This window comes from Notamacropus eugenii, chromosome 7, assembly GCF_028372415.1.
Source record: "Notamacropus eugenii isolate mMacEug1 chromosome 7, mMacEug1.pri_v2, whole genome shotgun sequence".
Taxonomy (NCBI): domain Eukaryota; kingdom Metazoa; phylum Chordata; class Mammalia; order Diprotodontia; family Macropodidae; genus Notamacropus; species Notamacropus eugenii.
The window spans coordinates 22106064-22125757 of record NC_092878.1 but is presented as its reverse complement, the minus strand read 5'-3'; the positions used below and the strand labels follow the sequence as shown (position 1 = coordinate 22125757).

Here is a 19694-nt window from a genome sequence, read left to right as displayed (position 1 = left end):
AAAAACCTGCGATTGCTCCCAAACAATTGCTATGTGTTAACCACTACATGCCAAAGCAGGCACCCCTGGGACTTTACCAGCCCTTGAGAGTTGAGATCAAATGAGATAATGTCTATGGAAATGATTTAAAAACTATAAAGTGACATGTAGTGCATTTCTAAGTTGATAATAATGGTGTAAGTTAGTGATATTACAAAAAACACCCCACCAGGAGCCTGAGGAAGGCAACTAGTTGTGTGGCATTGTACAATTCACTTTCCCTCTCTGGACCTCAAAGAATCACAGACTCTCAGAGTTGGAAGGAACCTCACAGGCCACTCAGTCCAACAAGGACTCATATGCACTAGTTGTTATCTAGCATTTGCCCAAAGACTTTCAGTAAGGGGAACCCACTAACTCTCTGGGCACTTCACTTTATGATAGCTCTAGTTAGTAGGAGGTTTTTCCTTAATTTGCCTCTTTACCACTTGTCACTTATATCCATTTTGCTCCTAGTACTACCTTCCTGGACCAACACCTCCAATGCCTTCTTTTCTAAGCTAGCCCTTCAAATATTTGAACATCACTCCCATGTTACCCATGAGTCTCTTTTATTCCAGGCTAAGACTTTCTTTTCCTTGGTTTCCACATCTCTAAAATGAAAGGGCATTGGACTTCATGATTTCCAAATTCCCCTCCAATTCTAATATTCTATTATTTTAGTTGAAGAGCAATGGGAAGAGCTTATGCTTTGGCATTGGCTTTACGGAGACGTTTCATTAGTTTGTCCCATTGAATTGAATTGAGTCTTTGCCTGTTGAAATGTTTTCCTTGCTTAGGATGTCCTTGTGTCCACCATTACTCTGCTGTCAAATCAAGCAATAATTTTCATTCCTAAACTATACTTAAGTCTTTGAGTAAATGGAATGAGAAATCATGCCATTGAAGGGAAGTTGTAATCAGATGTTCAGTCATAGTCTAGCTAGAGGCTAACCATCCATAGATGTTGAATGTATTTTTCCATCCTATGATGTGTTCCTTTATTAAATATCTCTTTTAAGTGCCTTGGGCAAAAAAAAAAAAATCTAGATAGTACCATTGAGATCAGTGTTTGGCCAGACTTTCAGGAGAGAATGACAGGTGAATCTTAGTTCAACTCTTTATGAGCAGTGGTGATACTAAGTGGATAATTCACTACATGAGAAAATGCTATTAGCAAAGCTAGAAGGGGACAAAAATGGTAGTAACTGATCCATATAACTCTTGGTGGCTTACTGGGCCTTTTACATTCAGTGAGCACACTTTGAACCTCAAAGCAACCACGTGAGGTTAAGTACTACAGTAAACCCTGGTCTAGTAAGCATCAAAGAGGTGGAATTGGAGGCCAGTTCCTCCCGACTCTAAGTGCACCCACTGAGTCATGCTGCCCCTCCGCAGTGCAAGTTAGGCAACAGCCAAGGATAGAATATGGAACATTTTCTGTAAATTCACATTTTTAAATGTTCTTTTGATGTTTTAGAATGGGTTCATCCTACCCACTGAAAATGCAAACTCTTTATGAAATAGACCTTCATTTTGTGATAAGTCGCACATGTTACAATTAAGACTCAAAACCTTGGGTGGACAGTCATACAAACCAGGAGTGCAATTTTCAAATACTTTTTAGGGAACATACAGATCTTCTTGTTCCAGCTCTGGTTAAATCTTTAAAGAGATACGGCATTCTGGGATGTGTCAGAGGTGTGCTGGTGCCAACACGGAGGGACTCACCAGAACCGATTATTAAATTTACCATGTGAAAATTTATACCTCAGAAATTGACGAATGTTACACATTAGGACTTGATTTATTGTTTGTTGATTGTCTAGACTTAAGAAAGTAATCAAGAAAGTGTTGATAATGTAGATTCACTTACAAGTGCATCATGGGTACATGTATTTTGTAGGAGAACCAGTTGTTAAACATCCAGCAGCATACTCCAATAGTTTGCCCATTCCCTTTAACCTGTAGATTGAGGGAAGGTTCCTTTGATTCTCATGCTCCTGACAGCAGAGTAAATCAAGTCCAGGAGCCCAGAGTCTCCAGGATGGAGGTGTAGTTAACAGGGGAGACAAGTAATAGGGTTGATTCTTTTCTCCAACCCCTACTTGGACCCGAAAATACCTCTATGCACAACCCCAGGACCATGCAAATATTTTTTTCTTGATGGTTGAGCCTATCAGAACATGCTTGGAGATCACCCAGGTAGACACGTGATTATACTATTCAATTATATTGCAGATTAAATAGTTCCTTAGGGAAGAATTTTTTAGTGTCTTTTATTTGAGAGAGAAAAATACTTCTTCATTGGGAGGGGGCAGAATAACCATTAATGATGAATAATCTTCTTCTCTTAAAACCTAGCCATTATTGCATTGTGGGGGTTTGAGGGAGTTTGGATTCCATTGGTATAAGCAATTCCCAATGAGGAATCTCCTACCGCTATAGCTCTGGGACCTTTCTGCATTATAGTCTTAAAGCATCGTCTGGGTCCATTATTTCTTAAGATTCAGTACTGGGCTTGGACTCCAGCAAGATATACTTAAATGCTTGATTATTACATAGATAACATGGACTATTTTCTTAATTGAAGTAGCTCTATTTTCCCTTTCAGTTTGATGTAGATATCAAAGGAACCACCTACATTCTTTCATTATCTGAATACAGTGAAATACAATAGTTTGAAGGTGTAGCCCCTGCTTTGCCTTTAAGCAAGATAGAAGGCATTTTGGAAATATTCTCTCTCATTTTTAGGGTCATTGATTGAATGGAAAAGGCAAACTCAGTCTTTAGTTGAAGTTCCTTCAAGCAGACCTTAGCTTTTTAAAGTAAGGATCACTCAAAATCTGTCTCTAAGAGCTAAATGAGTTTTAAAGGATATTCTGATGATTTCTACTCAAATGTATACATAGACACCATATGTGCTTAAAGAGAAACACATACACACAGGCATTGTTTACAGACTGTGTTTTTATATTTAGAAGACATTAAATGAAAAGATATACTCTCCACATATTATATGCAAGGTATATTTACATACCCACATATACTTTTACATAAAGGGACAAAGAGATCTTTATCCACGATAAGATAGACAGAAAGACAGACTGACTTCAAACTTGCGCTTTCAGTATGTTTTTTTTTCCCCATCTCCGGGTACTGCTTTTCAGAATTGCCTCAGGCTACAGTAGAGCACCTCAGATCCCCAAGGCCCATTGCCTGGCTCCTAATAGCCACTCTCCATCTGTGTCACATGAACAGCTGATGAGATAGCTCCAGTGTCTGTATTTTGGAGAGCGCATCCACCCAGGTTAAAATGCTAGGGTTGCCAAGGAGCAGTCAGAAGCCATTAGTGTTTGTGAGAATTTGCCTTGCAGCAGTTCCTTGGCATAGGGGAAAGTGTGTATGTGGTGCGTGTGTGTGTATGTGTGCAAGCAAAGGGCATGTGTGTGCATGGATGTGTAGGGAGGAGAGACTGAGGAGGAAGGGGATTCTCTCTGTTCAGGGTTCTCAAAAGTTGTGAATTACATGGTTTCTGGTACTTTGATTAGTTCTTCTGACTATTTCCTACTTGCTTTGAATCTTTTCCCCCAGCTTTCTTTATTTCTTTTTCTTTCTTTTTCCTTTTTCTTTTTTCTTTTTTTTCTTTTTTTTTTTTTTTTGATCATTAACAGAAGGCAAGAAAAAGAGAACAGCAACTTAGGGGTCATGCTCTAGTGTTTGGGCAGATGGAAGGGAGCCGCTTTGCCTTGGGGCAGGGTGGTTGTAATGAAGTGGCCTGTCAGTCTGCAAATAGTGAGGGTCATCTCTTCCAAGTGATGGAGGGTATCACATTGCAGTGAAAATGGAAATGTCAATAAAATTAATCTGCCAGCTCTTTGCTGTGGTTTTTGTGCTTCTCTGGTCAAAGAAGGTTGAAGTTTTTTGGTGGCAAATGAAAGAAACAGGTACGGGGGGGAGCCCCGTGAAGCAGAAATCCAAGTTGGGAAGCCAGTGGCCTCCTTGGAGCACAAATGGATCTGCATGAGTCCTAGTGAAGAAGGAGGAGAGGCTCTAGGAATTAGCCAATGGATCTGGAGCATTCCTCAGGAAGCTAGGGAGCGTCTAGCTCAGGCTACAGTGAGCACAGAGTTTATTGTTTTAGGCTTTCTTGGACAAGGTTTTTACTTAGCATGGGATTTATGGCATTTACTGCTAATGAATGTCTATTCTTAAATTACAAAAACCACCGTCTCAGCGCAATTCCCAGATGTCCTTCCAGGACCCTGGCTTCTTAAACACCAGCAGGGAGCATAAACTCTCCACTTCTCTGTTTTCCTCTTTCGTGTGGCTCCAGGCTAATGATGTGCAAGGAAAACACAGCCATCTATAAAGACCCAGTGCTGTGCCAGTATTCTTCATTTATTTTGCATTTGATTATGCCACAAGTCGGATCTTGTTTCTTTCCTTTTTTAAAAGTTATTAGTTCAAATATTAATGTAGGGATATGGCATATATCGCTGCTCTTGATTGATGCCTTCCCCAAAACAGGAAGACGTGCTCGTATGAATTTTAAGAAAGTAGGGGTCCTGCAATGCCTTGCCAGAAGAGTTTTTCAGATACATAATTTAGATGCCCTCCAGGCAGGCTTTCAAGGCATTTTTGCTGGAGGGCAAGAAAAAATAACTATGACTGTTAAAAGTAAATGATTTTTGCTAATGCACAATTAATGCCAGAGAAAAGCATAGAAGAGAGAGATGTTGATAGAAACTTCTGATTAAGTGAGTGTCCTGCCTTGATGTGCATCTTTTTTATTTAATGATAATGATCACTGATGCAGAGTGGGAGAAGTTTTCATGTCATGCAAATGCAAATGCAGGGTCATATCAGAAGTGTGTGTGTGTGTGTGTGTGTGTGTGTGTGTGTGTGTGTTCGCACAGGCATGTGCTTGGGAGGTGACAGTTCTGGGAGGGGCTGAGCTGGCAGTGTGTTATGTGCAATGAACAGTGACACAGTTACTGTCACCTATGCAGACAGCCTAGAATATATAGACTACAGAACATTTAACTTGATTACCCTACAGTATGTGTTCACTATGGATGGGGGGGATGCATTTACACTGAATGGGTTTTCTTATGGCAGGTTTTCCCACATTGGATTCCATAATTAACAAAGAGCTACTGCGCTGTGTCAAGCACACAATTATAATTGAATTAATGATATGTGTAAGTGTGAGACACACAAAATTAGCATTTGGAGAGGCTTGGCTTAATTTTTTTTTACATATTTGTATCTACAATTATACTTAATGAGAGAGTATATATGAGCTTAATGGATTTGATATAAGTTTAGCTTAGCCCATCATTAGCAACACTTTGTTGTTTCTTTTTTTTTCTTTTTCTTTTCTTTTTTCTTTTGTCTTTTTTCTTTTCTTTTTTCTTTTTTCCTTTTTTCCTTTTTTTTCTTTTTTTTTCTTTTTTTTTTCTTTTTTTTTTTTTTTTTTTTTTTTTTGCTTAATACATTTCCTTTCCTTTCTTTCTAGGGGATGGTTTAGACAACAGTGTAGCTTCACCTGGTACAGGTGATGATGATGACCCAGACAAGGACAAAAAACGTCAGAAGAAAAGGGGCATCTTCCCTAAAGTAGCAACAAATATCATGAGAGCATGGCTCTTCCAGCATCTCACAGTAAGTGAAGATGGGGAACCAAAACAGTGGTTTTACCATGTCCAATGATATCTCCTCTTAGAGATTGATTTTCCTAGAAAGGTAATAGGGCTTAGTTCATTTGTATGCTTTTCCAAGGCGTTTCTTTCCGTTTCGTCGAATCTTACAAGTTATGGGCATGGAAATGCTATATCAATCTATGGACACCGCTGTAGAGGATAGTTGTTTTTCTTTGGGGTTCCAATAATGAGTTCCGCTCAAGATTATCCTATAAGGATAGGCCCCTAAGCAGTGACTTTGTGTGTGGTTACAATCTACATCAGTAGATGCGTGCACATCCTCCGAAAATACATAGAAGTGGAAAGGTTGTGAAGATCATTGTCTAGTTCTGGAACCTGTAAATGTGGTTGGGGTTTTGGACTATTAAGGAAAACACCACGTCTTGGAAGGGAGGCAATGTCCTCCCTGCCACTTGTGTATACCAATGTACAAGTTCAGGTGCTGAATTGCAGAATCAGTTTGTAAACTTGCCAGATGTTCATGTGACATATGTCAAGGGCTTATATGTTCTCATAATGCTCTGCTCTCATAATGTACTGTAAGGTGGAGATTAAAGATCTGTTGCTGTAGGTGTTGTCTGTTCAAGACCATTATCTTAAAAGCTAGTCTTCTTTGCTTTGGGGATAAAGGGATTAAAATATATGCAATACTTCTGGTGACATTTGCCTGTTTGCAATTGGCTTGTGTGTTGGTATACTGGCAACTATTGTGACATCATTTGGGTATCATAATATACTTTTTTTCGGAGAGGCCAAGATATCTTTTGTATTTTACCATTCATATGGAAATGCTAGAAATGGATGGAATTTTTTTATTGATTTTTCTTGTTGTGAGATTGTTTTTTTACCAATCCTATTTGGGCTAATGATGAGAATAAATGGGTAGTATAATGAAAGGAGAGGATTTTCTCTGATTATCTAACTTGTGTGTTGCCATGCTGAATGACATTAGCTACAGTGTCATGGTTCCAGGACAGGGTTCCACTTTGATTCATGGTGGTGACTGCTGATAGACCACTCTACCAAAGCCATAGAGGGCAAAGGGGCAGGCAGGATGATTCTAAGGAAGTGAGAGTGATAGATCCTCATTCCTAAATCAGCCATTTTGATGTAAGGACATTAGTAGCAAACTAAGGTGTATTGATCTGGCCTGTGGTGTCAGGATTAGCTGGAAGAACCAACGTCTGCTGGAGAAGTAGGCATCCTTGCCTTGCAGCCATGGCCATTTCAAAGGTCAGGGCCCTGTACTGGCTTGGCTCAGAGGAATTAGACAGAACATGCAGTCTCTGGGCTGATTACTTAACCAAAGACAAAATAATGAGTCCTAAGCAAATACTGACTAATTGAAAGGGCTGTAAATCCATTACATATTGGTCAGGGATAATCAGGAGTATTTAATCACTTTTATCTATTCAGGAGCACTGAAGCTGTAACAGCAAAGCCCTGAACCTCGCCATGTGCTTATTATCTCATCATTATCAGAATTACTTCACAGCTGTTCTTTGCTACATCACCTCAGCTGGAGATTTACTAACCTGCAAAATGTTTTTAATTTGGAAGTTGAGGGAGGGTGAGGGGAGGAGTTTTTTTTCTTTTTTTTCTTCCCCCCACTGGTGGATTTGGTTAGAGAAACAACCAGATAAGGCAGGGAAAAAATATAGATCGTAAGTCATCTATTCTCTCCACCTCAAACCCACCTGTTTGTGTGTTTTCAGTGGATCTGTTCTCATCAGAATTATCTGCTATTTTCATTTTACCTTGCTCTGTGGCCAGTGGTAAAGAGACTTCAAGAAATTCTTGCCAAAGGGAGATCTTCATGTCTTTCTCTCCTTTTATCATCTCCATCTCCATCAAGGAATCATAGAAGTTTAGAGTTAGAAAGGATGGGAAACAGTAAACATATATTTTGCTGGGTACAAAGTGAAAAATACTCAGTTCTTGCCCTCAAGGAGCTGATATTCTGTTATTAGAGGAGATGACTCATACATATGTATATGTAAAATATATACACACACACACACACATATATATATATGTAAATATAAAGTGATGGAAGGAGAAAGCACTGAAAACTGAAGAGATCAAAAGAGGCCTCACACAGAATGTGACATGAGCTGAGTGAGCACTGAAAGAAACTAGGAAACTAAGGAACTGGGGAAACTGAGTCAAAGCACAAAAGAGTGCATTTCAGGCAACAGACCATGCCTTGGGGACAGCAAGGTGGCACAGTAAATAGAGCACTGGCCCTGGAGTCAGGAGGACCTGAATTTAAATCTGGCCCAAGACACTTATCCCTTACTAGCTATGTGACCTTGGGAAAGTCCCTTAAGCCCAATTGCTCTGCCTTCCCCCTTTCAAAAAAAAAAAAAAAAGACAATACCTTTTTACGGTCATGAAAAGGAATGGAGGTTGAACTAAGATGGTTACTAAGATCCCTTTCAATTCTAAATCTTAATGATGACATAGGCCAAGACATTTGCAAATGGGGAGACTGAGACCTATGGAGGTGAAATGACTTGCCCAAAGTTACCTAGCTAGTTAGTGATAGAAGTGGAACAAGAAAAGAAATCTCCTTGAACTCCACTTTGCTCTAATTCCCAATATACTTTCCTCTACCCCCATATCAAATCATCTACATCAAAGAAGCATCCCTTGAAGTAGTAAAATTGCCCTGAAGGGAATATTTGTATACACATATACATATGCACACATACAGCATATGTGTACATATATGACATAAGTGTACATATACATGTATGTATATGTTTTATAGACTGTATCTCAACAGAAGGAGCCAGTCTGTCGAATTTCTCTTATCTCAGCCTGCATTTGCCTTGATTCTACCTTATTTCCCCTTTTAGGATTGTGACAATGAACTACCACAGACAATATGTGTTTTAAGGGGCTAGCCTTTGGACCAGTACTTACTAGCAAACGGTAGTCACTCTATGAACCATGTACTTAGCATTTTCTATGTGTTTGTGCTAGGTGCTATATGGTAGGGGGAATATAGAAGTATAAGATGTAGTCCCTGTGCTAGGTGCTACATGGTAGGGGAAGGGGTGCTTATCAAAGAAATATAAACTATAATCCCTGCCCTGAAGATAGTCTAGTTTAAATGTGTCTGGGGATTTATTCAGAAACTTCTTCTCTACCAAAAAAGACTTTCAAAGAATTCCAACCCTTGGGCTGAGGGATTTTGACAATGATAATTGACATGTATAAATCACTTAAAAGTTTGAAAAATGGTTTGCTTCGGAACAGCCCTGTGAAATAGCTAATTTAGGTATTATGACTCCCATTGACAGATGAGGAAACTGAGGATCGTTCATGGTCACATAGCTAAGAAGCATCAGAAATAAGATTTAGATTCTGTTCTAATTCTAAATATAGCACTCCAGGCCACTATGCCATAAGAACTATAAAATGGACCTAATAGATAATTTAACAATTACTTATTAAGGACTTGCTATATGGTAGCCACCATACCAGATACTAGAACATAGTAATTTTTAAAAATGGCAGAGTCCATGTCTCCCAGTATCGTCTTCAGCAGATTGTCCCTTCTGTCATCGCCCTCTCCCTGCCTACTGGCAATGTCTCTTCTGCATGTATGTATATGCTCATATCTCCCCCATCCTTAAAAAAACCTTTACTTGGTCATTCCTTCCCTATTTCATATCTCCCCTTCCTTTTGTAGCTAAATTCCTTAAGAAGGTCATCTTCAATATGTGCCTCAACTTCCTTTTTTCTCACTTTCTTCTTAACTGTCGAGTCTGGCTGCTGACCTCATTATTCAACCAAAGCTTTTCTCTCCAAATAAACAGTAATCTCATATAATATCTAATGGAATTTTCTCAATCCTCATCCTTCTTGAGCTCTCTGTCCCCCTTTGACACTGTCCGTCAGCCTCTTCTCTGTTACTTTCTTCTCTCCAGTCTTTTCAGACACCACTCTTTCCTGGTTTTCCTCTGCCTATCTGACCACTCCCTCTCAGTCTCCTTTGCTGGACCTTCATGCAGTTCATACTTGCTAACCATTGATGTCCCACAGCACTCTCCTTGGCCCTCCTCTCTTCTTCCTCTATACTATTGATTTCATTAACTCCCAAGGATTCATTATTACCTCTATGTTGATGATTCCCAATCTACTTATTCAGTCCTAACATGTCTGCTGACCTTCAAGGACTAATTGCCCAGAGAGCATCTCAAACTGGATAACCTATAGACATCTTAAATTTAATATGACAAAGCTAAGTTCATTATCTTCCCTCCATCCCCAACCCCCACCATCCTTTCAGTTACACAAACTCAAAACGTAGGTGTCATTCTGGATTCCTCACCAATTCTCACTCCTGTATCCAATTTGCTACCAAGAATGTTTGCAAAATTTATTGCACATGACCTCTGAAACTGCTCTACCCTATGTAGGCCCTCATTACTTCATGCCTTGACCATTGTACTAGCCCTACTCCACTGAACCATCAGAGCGATTTTCCTGAAGCACAGGTCTGACCATGCCACCCTCCTCCAGTTACTCCCTATCACTTCCAGAACCAATTATAAAATACTGCTTGACATTCAAAGCCTCTCATAACCTTTCCTACCTCTTCTCCACTCACCTTTCTTTCTTCTTACTCCTTATACCCACACATCTCCTCTGTTATTTGGTGACTCTGGCTTCTGACACCCAACTATGGATATTTTTACTAGCTTTCCCTTATGCCAGGAAATCTTTCCCCCACATCTCTACCTCCTGGCTTCCTTCAAGTCCTAGATAAAATTCCACTTTTTTGATCCTTAATAATTCTAATGTCTTCCTTCTGTTTATTATTTATTTATCCTGTATGTAGCTTGTTTGCAATGGTTGTTTGAATGTCGTTTCCCCAATTGGATTGTGAGCTCCTTGAAAGCAGTTTCCCTAATGTTTACCACATTGCACAGCACATAGTAGGCTCTTTATAAGTCTTTGTTCACTAACTAAAAGGGAACAAAAAAAGGAACCCAAATAAGTATTATTCAGAGTAGAATATGATGAGGACACAGGAGAAATCCGGACAAGATGCTGTGGGAAAATTTGACGGAGGAGAGGTCAGTTTCATCTGGGGGTTTCAGCAAAAATTTCATGGAGGTGATGGTATCTGACCTGGACTTTGAAGGGCAAAAGGGATTTTTTAAAAGTGGAAATGAGGGGAGAGTGTGTTCTAGATATGGAGGACAATGTCTATATGTGTATGATTATAGAAGAATGTAGGGATAGGAGGTAAAGGAGTAGGTAATGGCTGGAGCTTGACACTCATCTGTATCCTTAGATAAACTGTTTAAGCCCTCTGAGTCTCAGGTGGACATGAGATGTTCAGCTGTTTTTCAAGCGTGTCTGATTCTTGGCAGCCCCAATAAGGATTTTCTTGGTAACGATACTGGAATGGTTTGTCATTTCCTTCTCCAGCTCATTTTACAGATGAGAAAACTGAGACAAACAGAGTTAGTGACTTGCCCAGAGGCACACAGCTGATAAGTGTCTGAGGCCAGGCTTGAACTCATGACTTCTGATTCCAGGTCCAGCACTCTATCCACCAACTGGGGTTAGGCATTTTCTAAAATTCTATGATCATGTACTCAAGAATATAGGGCTCGTCCCTCTCATAATTCCTTAATCTTTCCATTTTCCTTTTTTCCTCTTTCCTTCAACAAATGTTTTATTTCTTTAATTATGGCATTCTTTTATAACTTTCTGACTTTATTATCTCCCTGTTACTTTCCCATCTTCGTTTCTGTTACCCTTCCCCTGCCCCTTTCCTCTGCCCAGCTCCTACCTTTAACTTCTAGAATAAAATCCTGAAGTTTTTGTTTTAGGCATTCCTTTCCCTCTTCATCCCCGACTTCACTCTGGCAATACAAGGTTGACTAGCTTTGATAAAGAATAGTTCGGCTAAACTTTTACCTTCCCATCTTTAATGAGTTTCCACATGCTGAACGATTTACTTGTAGCTTTCAGAGTTATTGACCCTAACTAGCATAGTTTGAATTCAGAGTTAATTTATTAAATGCAATAACAAGAATAATGAGGCTTTTGGAAATAGAGATGGTCCATTATTCTTTTCTCCTTTTTACCTTTCACTCTTCAATATTTCTTCTACCATACAGAGATATAACATTACTGATGCATATCTTTGGGCATTACATATATATATATACATATATGTGTGTGTGTGTGTGTATATATTTATACATAAGTGTAAATGATTTCCTAAAACTTCTTTAAAAGTAACTGTTTCAATATATATTTCTTCATTCTTCATCTCTTTAACATTTCAAACTAGTTTATTCCCCTTTTGTGCTGTATGACCTGTTCTTGTATTACAATAATCCCTGATGTACCCTTTTTTCTTTCTTTTTTTAAAAAGAAACTAATTGAATTATCTCATTATTTTAATTTGTTAAGCAAATGTATTTTACATCTCAGGATGTGTTCTTAAGAAGGAGACTGCTAAGGCTTTGCCCCCTGAATGGGCCATTGCCCCATTTTGACATTCATGCATTCATTAACTGGGAGAACATAAAAGAACTCTGGTTGTATTTTTTTTTCCAAACACCCAACCAGCATGGAACAACTTTTTCCATAAACCGCAGGGGTCTCTCTACATATGTTCTCAACTGCAAGCCATTGTCACCTATTCTGAATACCTCAAAAGGCAAAAAGAAAAAAGAAAAAGAAACCCCAAAATCCCACCTCAACAAAGGCCAACTGTAGCAAGTGTTAGGTTTTAGTCTCAATCTGACAAAAATCACTAACCTCTGATTTTCCTGGAAGAAGGAATTGTGCTACAACTTAAGTTGTTTGAATCACAAAATTCCTGCATGCTACCAAATTTGGTTGAGAAGAAAATAAACTTATTTGTCATTCCCTTCTCTCAGAAAAAAAAACATTCAAATATAACGTGGCTGTTTTGCAAAATGAAGTCATTATACTTAAAGAATTAGGAATTCCCTCATTTCAAGTTAGACCATTAGAAAGGCACTTGTCTCGATAAACAAAAAATGTTATTTCTCTTTTCTCCACTAACTTCTATATTTTCCCATCTTATCTTGCCAATGATTTGTTCTTGAATATTCAGTAACCTCAGGGAAATGAATAATCTATTTAATCAATAAAAATGTTTTGTTTGTTAGAATAAAAAACTATTTTATTGCCACCCTTTGAAGGTAGATGAATCTTCCCCTCACTTTTCTTTCAAAGAAGTCGTGAATATTAAAAGAACATGTTGGAAATACATGTGCTTTATTTTTTTTTTCCTGGAAAAATCTGGAAACATCCAGTTGTCAAGAAAGTTAGGAAAATCCTCAGAAAGTGCATTCTTTTCCCCAGCGCATAGAGGCTATGATACGGGGAAAATGAACTTGCCATTAAGATTGTTGTTATTTGACTTCAAAAATATTTAAAGAAAAGAAACAGCCAGAAATCGGGACCAACTGACAGCTTATTTCTAATCCTAGAAAAGTCCTCCATGCCAAGAAACCTTTAGAACACTCAATTAGCCTCTCAGAGCCTCTACTTTCTTCCTCAAGTGCTCCCCTATTTGCCCTGCAAAGAACATATTGGATCATGGAATGAAAACAGGAAGTGCTTAGACACAAAGACACCACTTGCTTGCAATAGTTTTCTGTTAAAGGTTTTCTTGATAGTAACTCTAGGAAAGCACATACACAGGAATACAGAAGATCTTTAAAGCGATATGTGTATAATATATGGGCAATTATATATGTACATATATATTCACCTTTGCAACCCCATTCACTCTATATAGTGAATATGTACTATAGTGAATATATAATATAGCGAATATATATATATATAATAAAGGTCACAAAAGAAGCAGGCTCTTTTCTCGTCTCATATGTTTAATTTTTTGTTATTTCCTTTAGCAAAGTTTCCTGATTTTGTTCATGTAAAATATTTCATCCCCTTTCTATCTTTAGTCTATGACCATATGCATGCGCAAACACACACACACACACACACACACACACACACACACAAACGCATGCATCTTCATCTGCTTGTGGTAGTAGTTTTCCCTTGAAAAATTCATCTATTGTTTTTCTTTTGAGTTCTTTTCTGCTTCTGTATACTATGCGTATTCTACCAAGTTCTGTACAAGTGCATATTTGACATTGGAAATATTTTTAAAATCTCCTCTGGTGATGATATTTAGGCTATGAGTAAAGATATTGCCCGGACATCATCAGGGGAAATATCTCTACAGCATTCACCAAACCCAACACAATACCAAAACAGTCTATTCAATGGGAAGAAATCAGATAGCCTGGAGGTTGCAGTTTCTATGAAGAGGGGTGGGGGGAAAGGAGATGGAACAAGAACGACAATTCTACTTGGTTGAGCATAGGTTCAATGCTTTTTAAGCAATTGTGTCTGTATGATGTGGACATAGCTTATTTCATCTTTCTTAAAGGAAGGTGTTCTAGTTGACTTAATAATAAAAGGCTGTAACTATCAGAGGTGGGACTCTCGGCGGCCTCCAGGGCTAATTCTATTGATCCAAGATACAGGAAGACCCCCAGAAAACTCTGGTTCCATTCTCAAGGTGAAGAATCCCAATGAACCTCATAAAGATGAATTACTTATAGAGTAATTCTGAGTGGTTTAATTACCCTTCAGTGTGACAGAGAAAACTCCTCTCTTACCAAGAAATGCCACACAAAGGCAGTATGTAGGTTTTCCTACCAGAACTGTGCTTTCAGATTTTACACAGGGTAAACAGTGAAAAAGATACCAAGACTTATATCTATGCTTTCATGACTATGAGATTGGGTCTCCTTCAACTATCTGAGAAGGCACAGACACCAAGGGAAGGTTACATTGGCTACATCTCCTGTCTATCCTCTGATCTCTTCACTTACACATTTCCACACTTGTATCCATGGAGATATTGTGATAATTTCTATCGTTAGACCTGTTTTTAAGGGCCCTGAATGGCTAATTTAACCAGTATTTCAGGGGCATTAGTCGGTACTACTTGGAAATTAGTGTCTTTATGATTCGGAGATTAGTTTACTTAATATCGGTAGCTCTGGGCTAAATTAGTGCCAAATTTAAACCAGATTTGCTTATGATCAGGAAGACATCCCTTTTCACACTCAGAAATGCAGATATGTACCGAATACAAGTATGGGTCAAGTACAGTAAATGTCTGGGTGAAAGTGCATATACCAAACATATAGCTAAAGAAATATGGAGAAGAAAATCAGCATAGACTGCAGAGTTCCCTGGTCTCTCCCATTAGCTCCTCCCCTCTCTCCTCGCCAAGTACAGCCCTCTGTATTGTTTTCTTAGTTCCTAGAAGAAAACATCTGTGAATTATTTGAAATAAGCCTTACAGAGAATGGTCTGAAATGGTGTCATCTCTGTTTAATTTCAGGAAATGATGTCACAATGCATTAAATAACAATGCAGGATGATTGATCTTCCCTAGACATGCTGTCCTAAGCATTCCTTTTCCTTTACAATGTTTCCAATTAACTGTAAGCTTGAATACTCTTCCTATTACCTAATGATTTTTGCTTTTTGCATGGACTGGGGAGAGAGGGAACTAGGGTGGGAAGCAGTGGTAATGTCAGGGGTTGCTAAGGTTCAGGACTAAAGGCTCATTTATCATTTGCTTATTTGTAGTGGGGACTGGATGTCAGCACTAGCATCACCCATGGCAACCTACAGGATTGCTGGTTGGTTACAAAGCATGTCTCAGGAAAAAAAACTAAATGTTCGGAACCTATCAGTCAAAAAAACTATTAGAAAATTGTAGTAGAGACCTGAATACTGTAGCTTCTGCCTTTATCAAAGTTTCTACGCACCCCCTTCTTCTAGAAAGAATAGGGGACATAAGTCAATTCTGTCTACCATCTGTCGTGGTTTTTAACTGTTTCTCGAATTAAAGAGACAGGCCAAAATTTTAATGTTGGGTTGAATCCTGGAATCTCCTATTTAAAAACCAAAATTACAGCTGATTTAACTTTGCGTCTCATGAGGAAATATTGCGTACACACACACATATACATATACCTATAGACATACATGTATGTTATATGTTGGAATGCCATAATGTTCAATTCAAATCACAATTTGGTACAGAAAATGGAATTAGGAGTTCTGCATAGGAAAGTCATTCAAATCTGATTCTATTGCATTTGCTTGTCCATGTAGGGCTGAATGTATGTGTAACGGAATGTGGAGTTGGGTCTTCCATGGAGATGGTTCTAAGACAGTATCTAGTTAATGTATAATTGATTCAACTCAAAAGAAATCAATAAACAAAAATTCAGACAAGTATTTTTTTTCTTCTGTTTATTTTTTGGTAATATGTAGACATATATGGTTAGATGATTCCCGCCCCATCCCCCCAAAAAACTGGATTTTTTGATATTGTATAGCTATAACCTAAGATTCCAAATTATGCCACAAGGGACTATTCACTGATGCATTTTTAAAAAAATCCACAGAATAGTTAAACTAAGGAATGAAATATTTATTAAATTAATACTGAAATCAGCATTTTTTAATTTAAAATTTAGACTACTTCTTGAAATACCCTCTTAAAAATAAAAATTTAAAAAAATCCAGAAGGAAGGCATATGCTAATATGAATATCCTGTCTTTTAAAAACTTGAAGGGTTATCATTAATTGTTATTCTTTTAAATCTTTGAATATTCATGTAGATCACAGAGCGGAGGTCCAGGTTATGAATTTCTAAGTTATTCTCCTTGTATGTACCAAAAGAAAATAGTTATGTCATTACCACAATGTGTGTGTGTGTGTGTGTGTGTGTATGTGTGTATGTGTATGTTCTGTAGGGAACTTTGGTGGCAAAGTTAATTACTTCCTAATAACACTAACTGTCCCTCGGGTTTGCCTCGAGATATGTATCTTGAGGCAAGCTTTTTTTTTTTTTTTTTACAGGCCCAGACCCTCCCCCAAGTTGGGCTTTTAAGTAATATTCCTTCACAGGATTAAGATGACTCCATGAAAATGTCCAGATTTCTCAACACAGTAGACTACATTTGCAATTTGGAATGGATTATGAAATGTAAAGCTATCCAGCCGAATTGCTGCTGTTAGGAAATAGTGATTTGGAAGTAGAAAACCATCAACTTTGGTTGAATAGACTTTGCCTTTTTACTTTATGTACAGATCTAAGTTGATTGGCAGCTGCTGTTTACAGTAACCGCAGTCATCATTGACACCTTTAAGGCTGTATTATCCTCTTAAAACATAATAGTAATACCATTTTCGTGCTTTTACATTTGCTATTCTTATTTTGAACTGTCAGTCCCAAATCTGCCAGAATTAATTTCAGTTGTTTTATCTAATAGTATATGATAACTTGTCATGTCAAACTGTAATGGCATCTATTTGTGCATATATGGATGTGTATACTTATATATGCATATATAAACAATCAGTTGAGAGTCAGTGTAGTATGGTGCTTAAAGACCCATCCGTAGCGTCAGTAAGATCTTATTTCAAATCCTACTTCTGGCGTTTACTAGTTGTATGGCCATGGGTGGATTACTTAACTTCTTGATTCCTTCCCCCCAAAACCAAACCATTAGATAGTATTAATTCTTCGTTTTAACTCTTAGTTAATGTTAACTCTTAGTTTTAATACTCGAAATAGACAAAAAGTACATTAGATCTGACTAGCGATTGTGTGTGAATGTATTAACAAACAACTCTATATATTCTCTTCTGTGGAGATCGATGTGATAATATGGAAAATTGCTATACCCTTTGCCTTTCTTCCTTCCTCTCCTCTCATTTACATTAAATAAAAAATTATTTTTAAGTTATTAGGATAATTCAGATCAAAATAATTTTAAGCATCTTCAACTGACCTAATTGTAATTTTTAGGAGTGTGCTGGGGCCAATTCACATAAGCTACAGTGAACTAATTGTTACATTTGCAGTAAAGTATTTATTTACACCTTTGAAATCACAGATTCTAAAAATGAGGGCTTGGCTTATTGTATTGTTGATTGTGTAGAATTATGAAAGTGGTAGAGAAAATGTTAATAATACAAGTTAAAACTTTAAAGTGTGTTGTGCGTTTCTGCTCCTTGAAAGCCAGTTGTTCAATTTTTGCCAGAATATCCCTCATTCACTAGTATAAATCTCATTTTTTTTAGATCTAATGTTATGTATATATACAAGAATAATTTAATTACTATTCGTTATGTATGTTTTCACTCAAATTTGATGTTATATTGTAAAATTAAAACAAGTATCTATATGCAATTATTTGTTGAATGAATATATAGAATCTTGGGAAGCAGGAAGACGTTGTTAAAAAAAAAAGTGGGGGGAGGGCTACATACTATTCTGGAGGTCCAAGGTTTGAATCTTCTCTCTCACTTATTATAATTATTACTTTGGTCTAGTTATTTCCCTTTTTTGGGCCTCAATTTCTTGGTCTGTAAAGTAAGGAGAAATTAAAGGGGGCTAAATCTGTGATCTTTAGCCACATGGATGTATTGGATCCTTAACTTCTATGTGAATTGAAGTAGATTGGATTTTGGTAGCTGATAATTCTGAAGGGGGCAGTCTCTTGATATGGATCATAATGCAGTAAGAAATGGCTTATTTCTTCTCCCAAACTCATGTTCTTTAGTAAACAACTCTAGTGTATTTAAATTAGTGTGGAAATCATTTTTTTTAAAAAAAGAAAAAGGTTCATGAATAAAGATAATGAATGCTGGATTTTTAGCTCATTTGCTGAAATTGCCCAAATCTTTATAAGAGCATCTTTCTTTTTTTTCCCCATGTAGTGTAAAGTTGTAAGTTGAATTCTAGCATTTAAAATGCCTGCTATTAGCTCTTGAATTACCTGTGCGTAAAATCCATCCCTGGGCTTTTTCCCTAAGGAAGCCATTGACAAAGAAGAAAGTCCCCATATACACCAAAATATTTATAGAAGCACTTTTTTGTGATAGCAAAGATTCAGAAACAAAATAGATGCCCATCATTGGAGGAATAACTAGACAGACTGTGCTATGCAAATGTATTGGAATATTACTGTGCTCCACAAAATGATGTGTATAAAAAATTCAGAGAAGATTGGAAAGATCTGTATGAACTGATGCAAAGTGAAGTGAGAGGAACCAAATAAACAGCTGACATAGTAACTTTAACAATGGAAATGTTAAGGATAACTGAATGCTCCCCACTCCAACTTTTTAAAATACATGTAACAAAAGATCAAGCTGAACTTGCATGAAGAGATTTGAGCAGCCCTACTCTCCCCCATATAGTTTTCATTGTGCTACTCTTTTTTCCTCTTTAGAAATTACTATTCATTGTGTGGATTGGTTCTCTGGGAGAAGTGGAAAGGATACTGTGATGAAGTAAGAAGCAGAAGTTATCAATAAATTTTTTTTAAAAAAAAAGAATTAAAAAATACTAAAGGTACTGAGGCAACAGATGGAATTCTGAATTCCTGGAAGAACAAACAGGCCAATTTTCATGAAATGTAAAATCATAAAAGGGGGCAATATGAAATAAGTCTGAAAATATCAGCTGGAGCCAAACTGTGAAGGGTTTGAAATGTCAGTCTGAGGATTTTACTTTTATTTTTTTGATCCTAAAGGCAAAAGTGAGCCACAGAAAATTGTTGAGCACAGGAATGACATAGGGAGAATGATGTGATCAGCTATGTTTTTAGAGGATTTCTTTGGCAGCCCTGTGGAAAAAGTTTTGGAGAAGGAAGCAATAGGGTGAGGGAAACCAGTTCTTTCAGTTTGGACCTCTTTAAAATAATATATAATTATCATACATGGCAACTTCTTTGGTATGGAGACAAACATATTTAAAACATAGCATATCACTGTGCTCAGAAGGGTTGGCATGTGAATTATGTTGCTTATGATTTATAAAAAAAAATACTATAGTTTTTCCCTCC

At 37.5% G+C, this 19694-nt stretch overlaps 1 protein-coding gene across 8 annotated transcripts in view; it reads left to right on the top strand.

The window, feature by feature from the left end:
- The window catches only part of MEIS2 (Meis homeobox 2), a 223599-nt gene that overhangs the window by 62064 nt on the left and 141841 nt on the right, over nucleotides 1-19694 (top strand). For all 8 annotated transcript variants that reach the window (XM_072624919.1, XM_072624923.1, XM_072624918.1 and 5 more), the window contains exon 8: nucleotides 5540-5685. In XM_072624919.1, the coding sequence (XP_072481020.1) occupies nucleotides 5540-5685 (146 nt within the window). The remainder of the gene's footprint in view (nucleotides 1-5539; nucleotides 5686-19694) is intronic.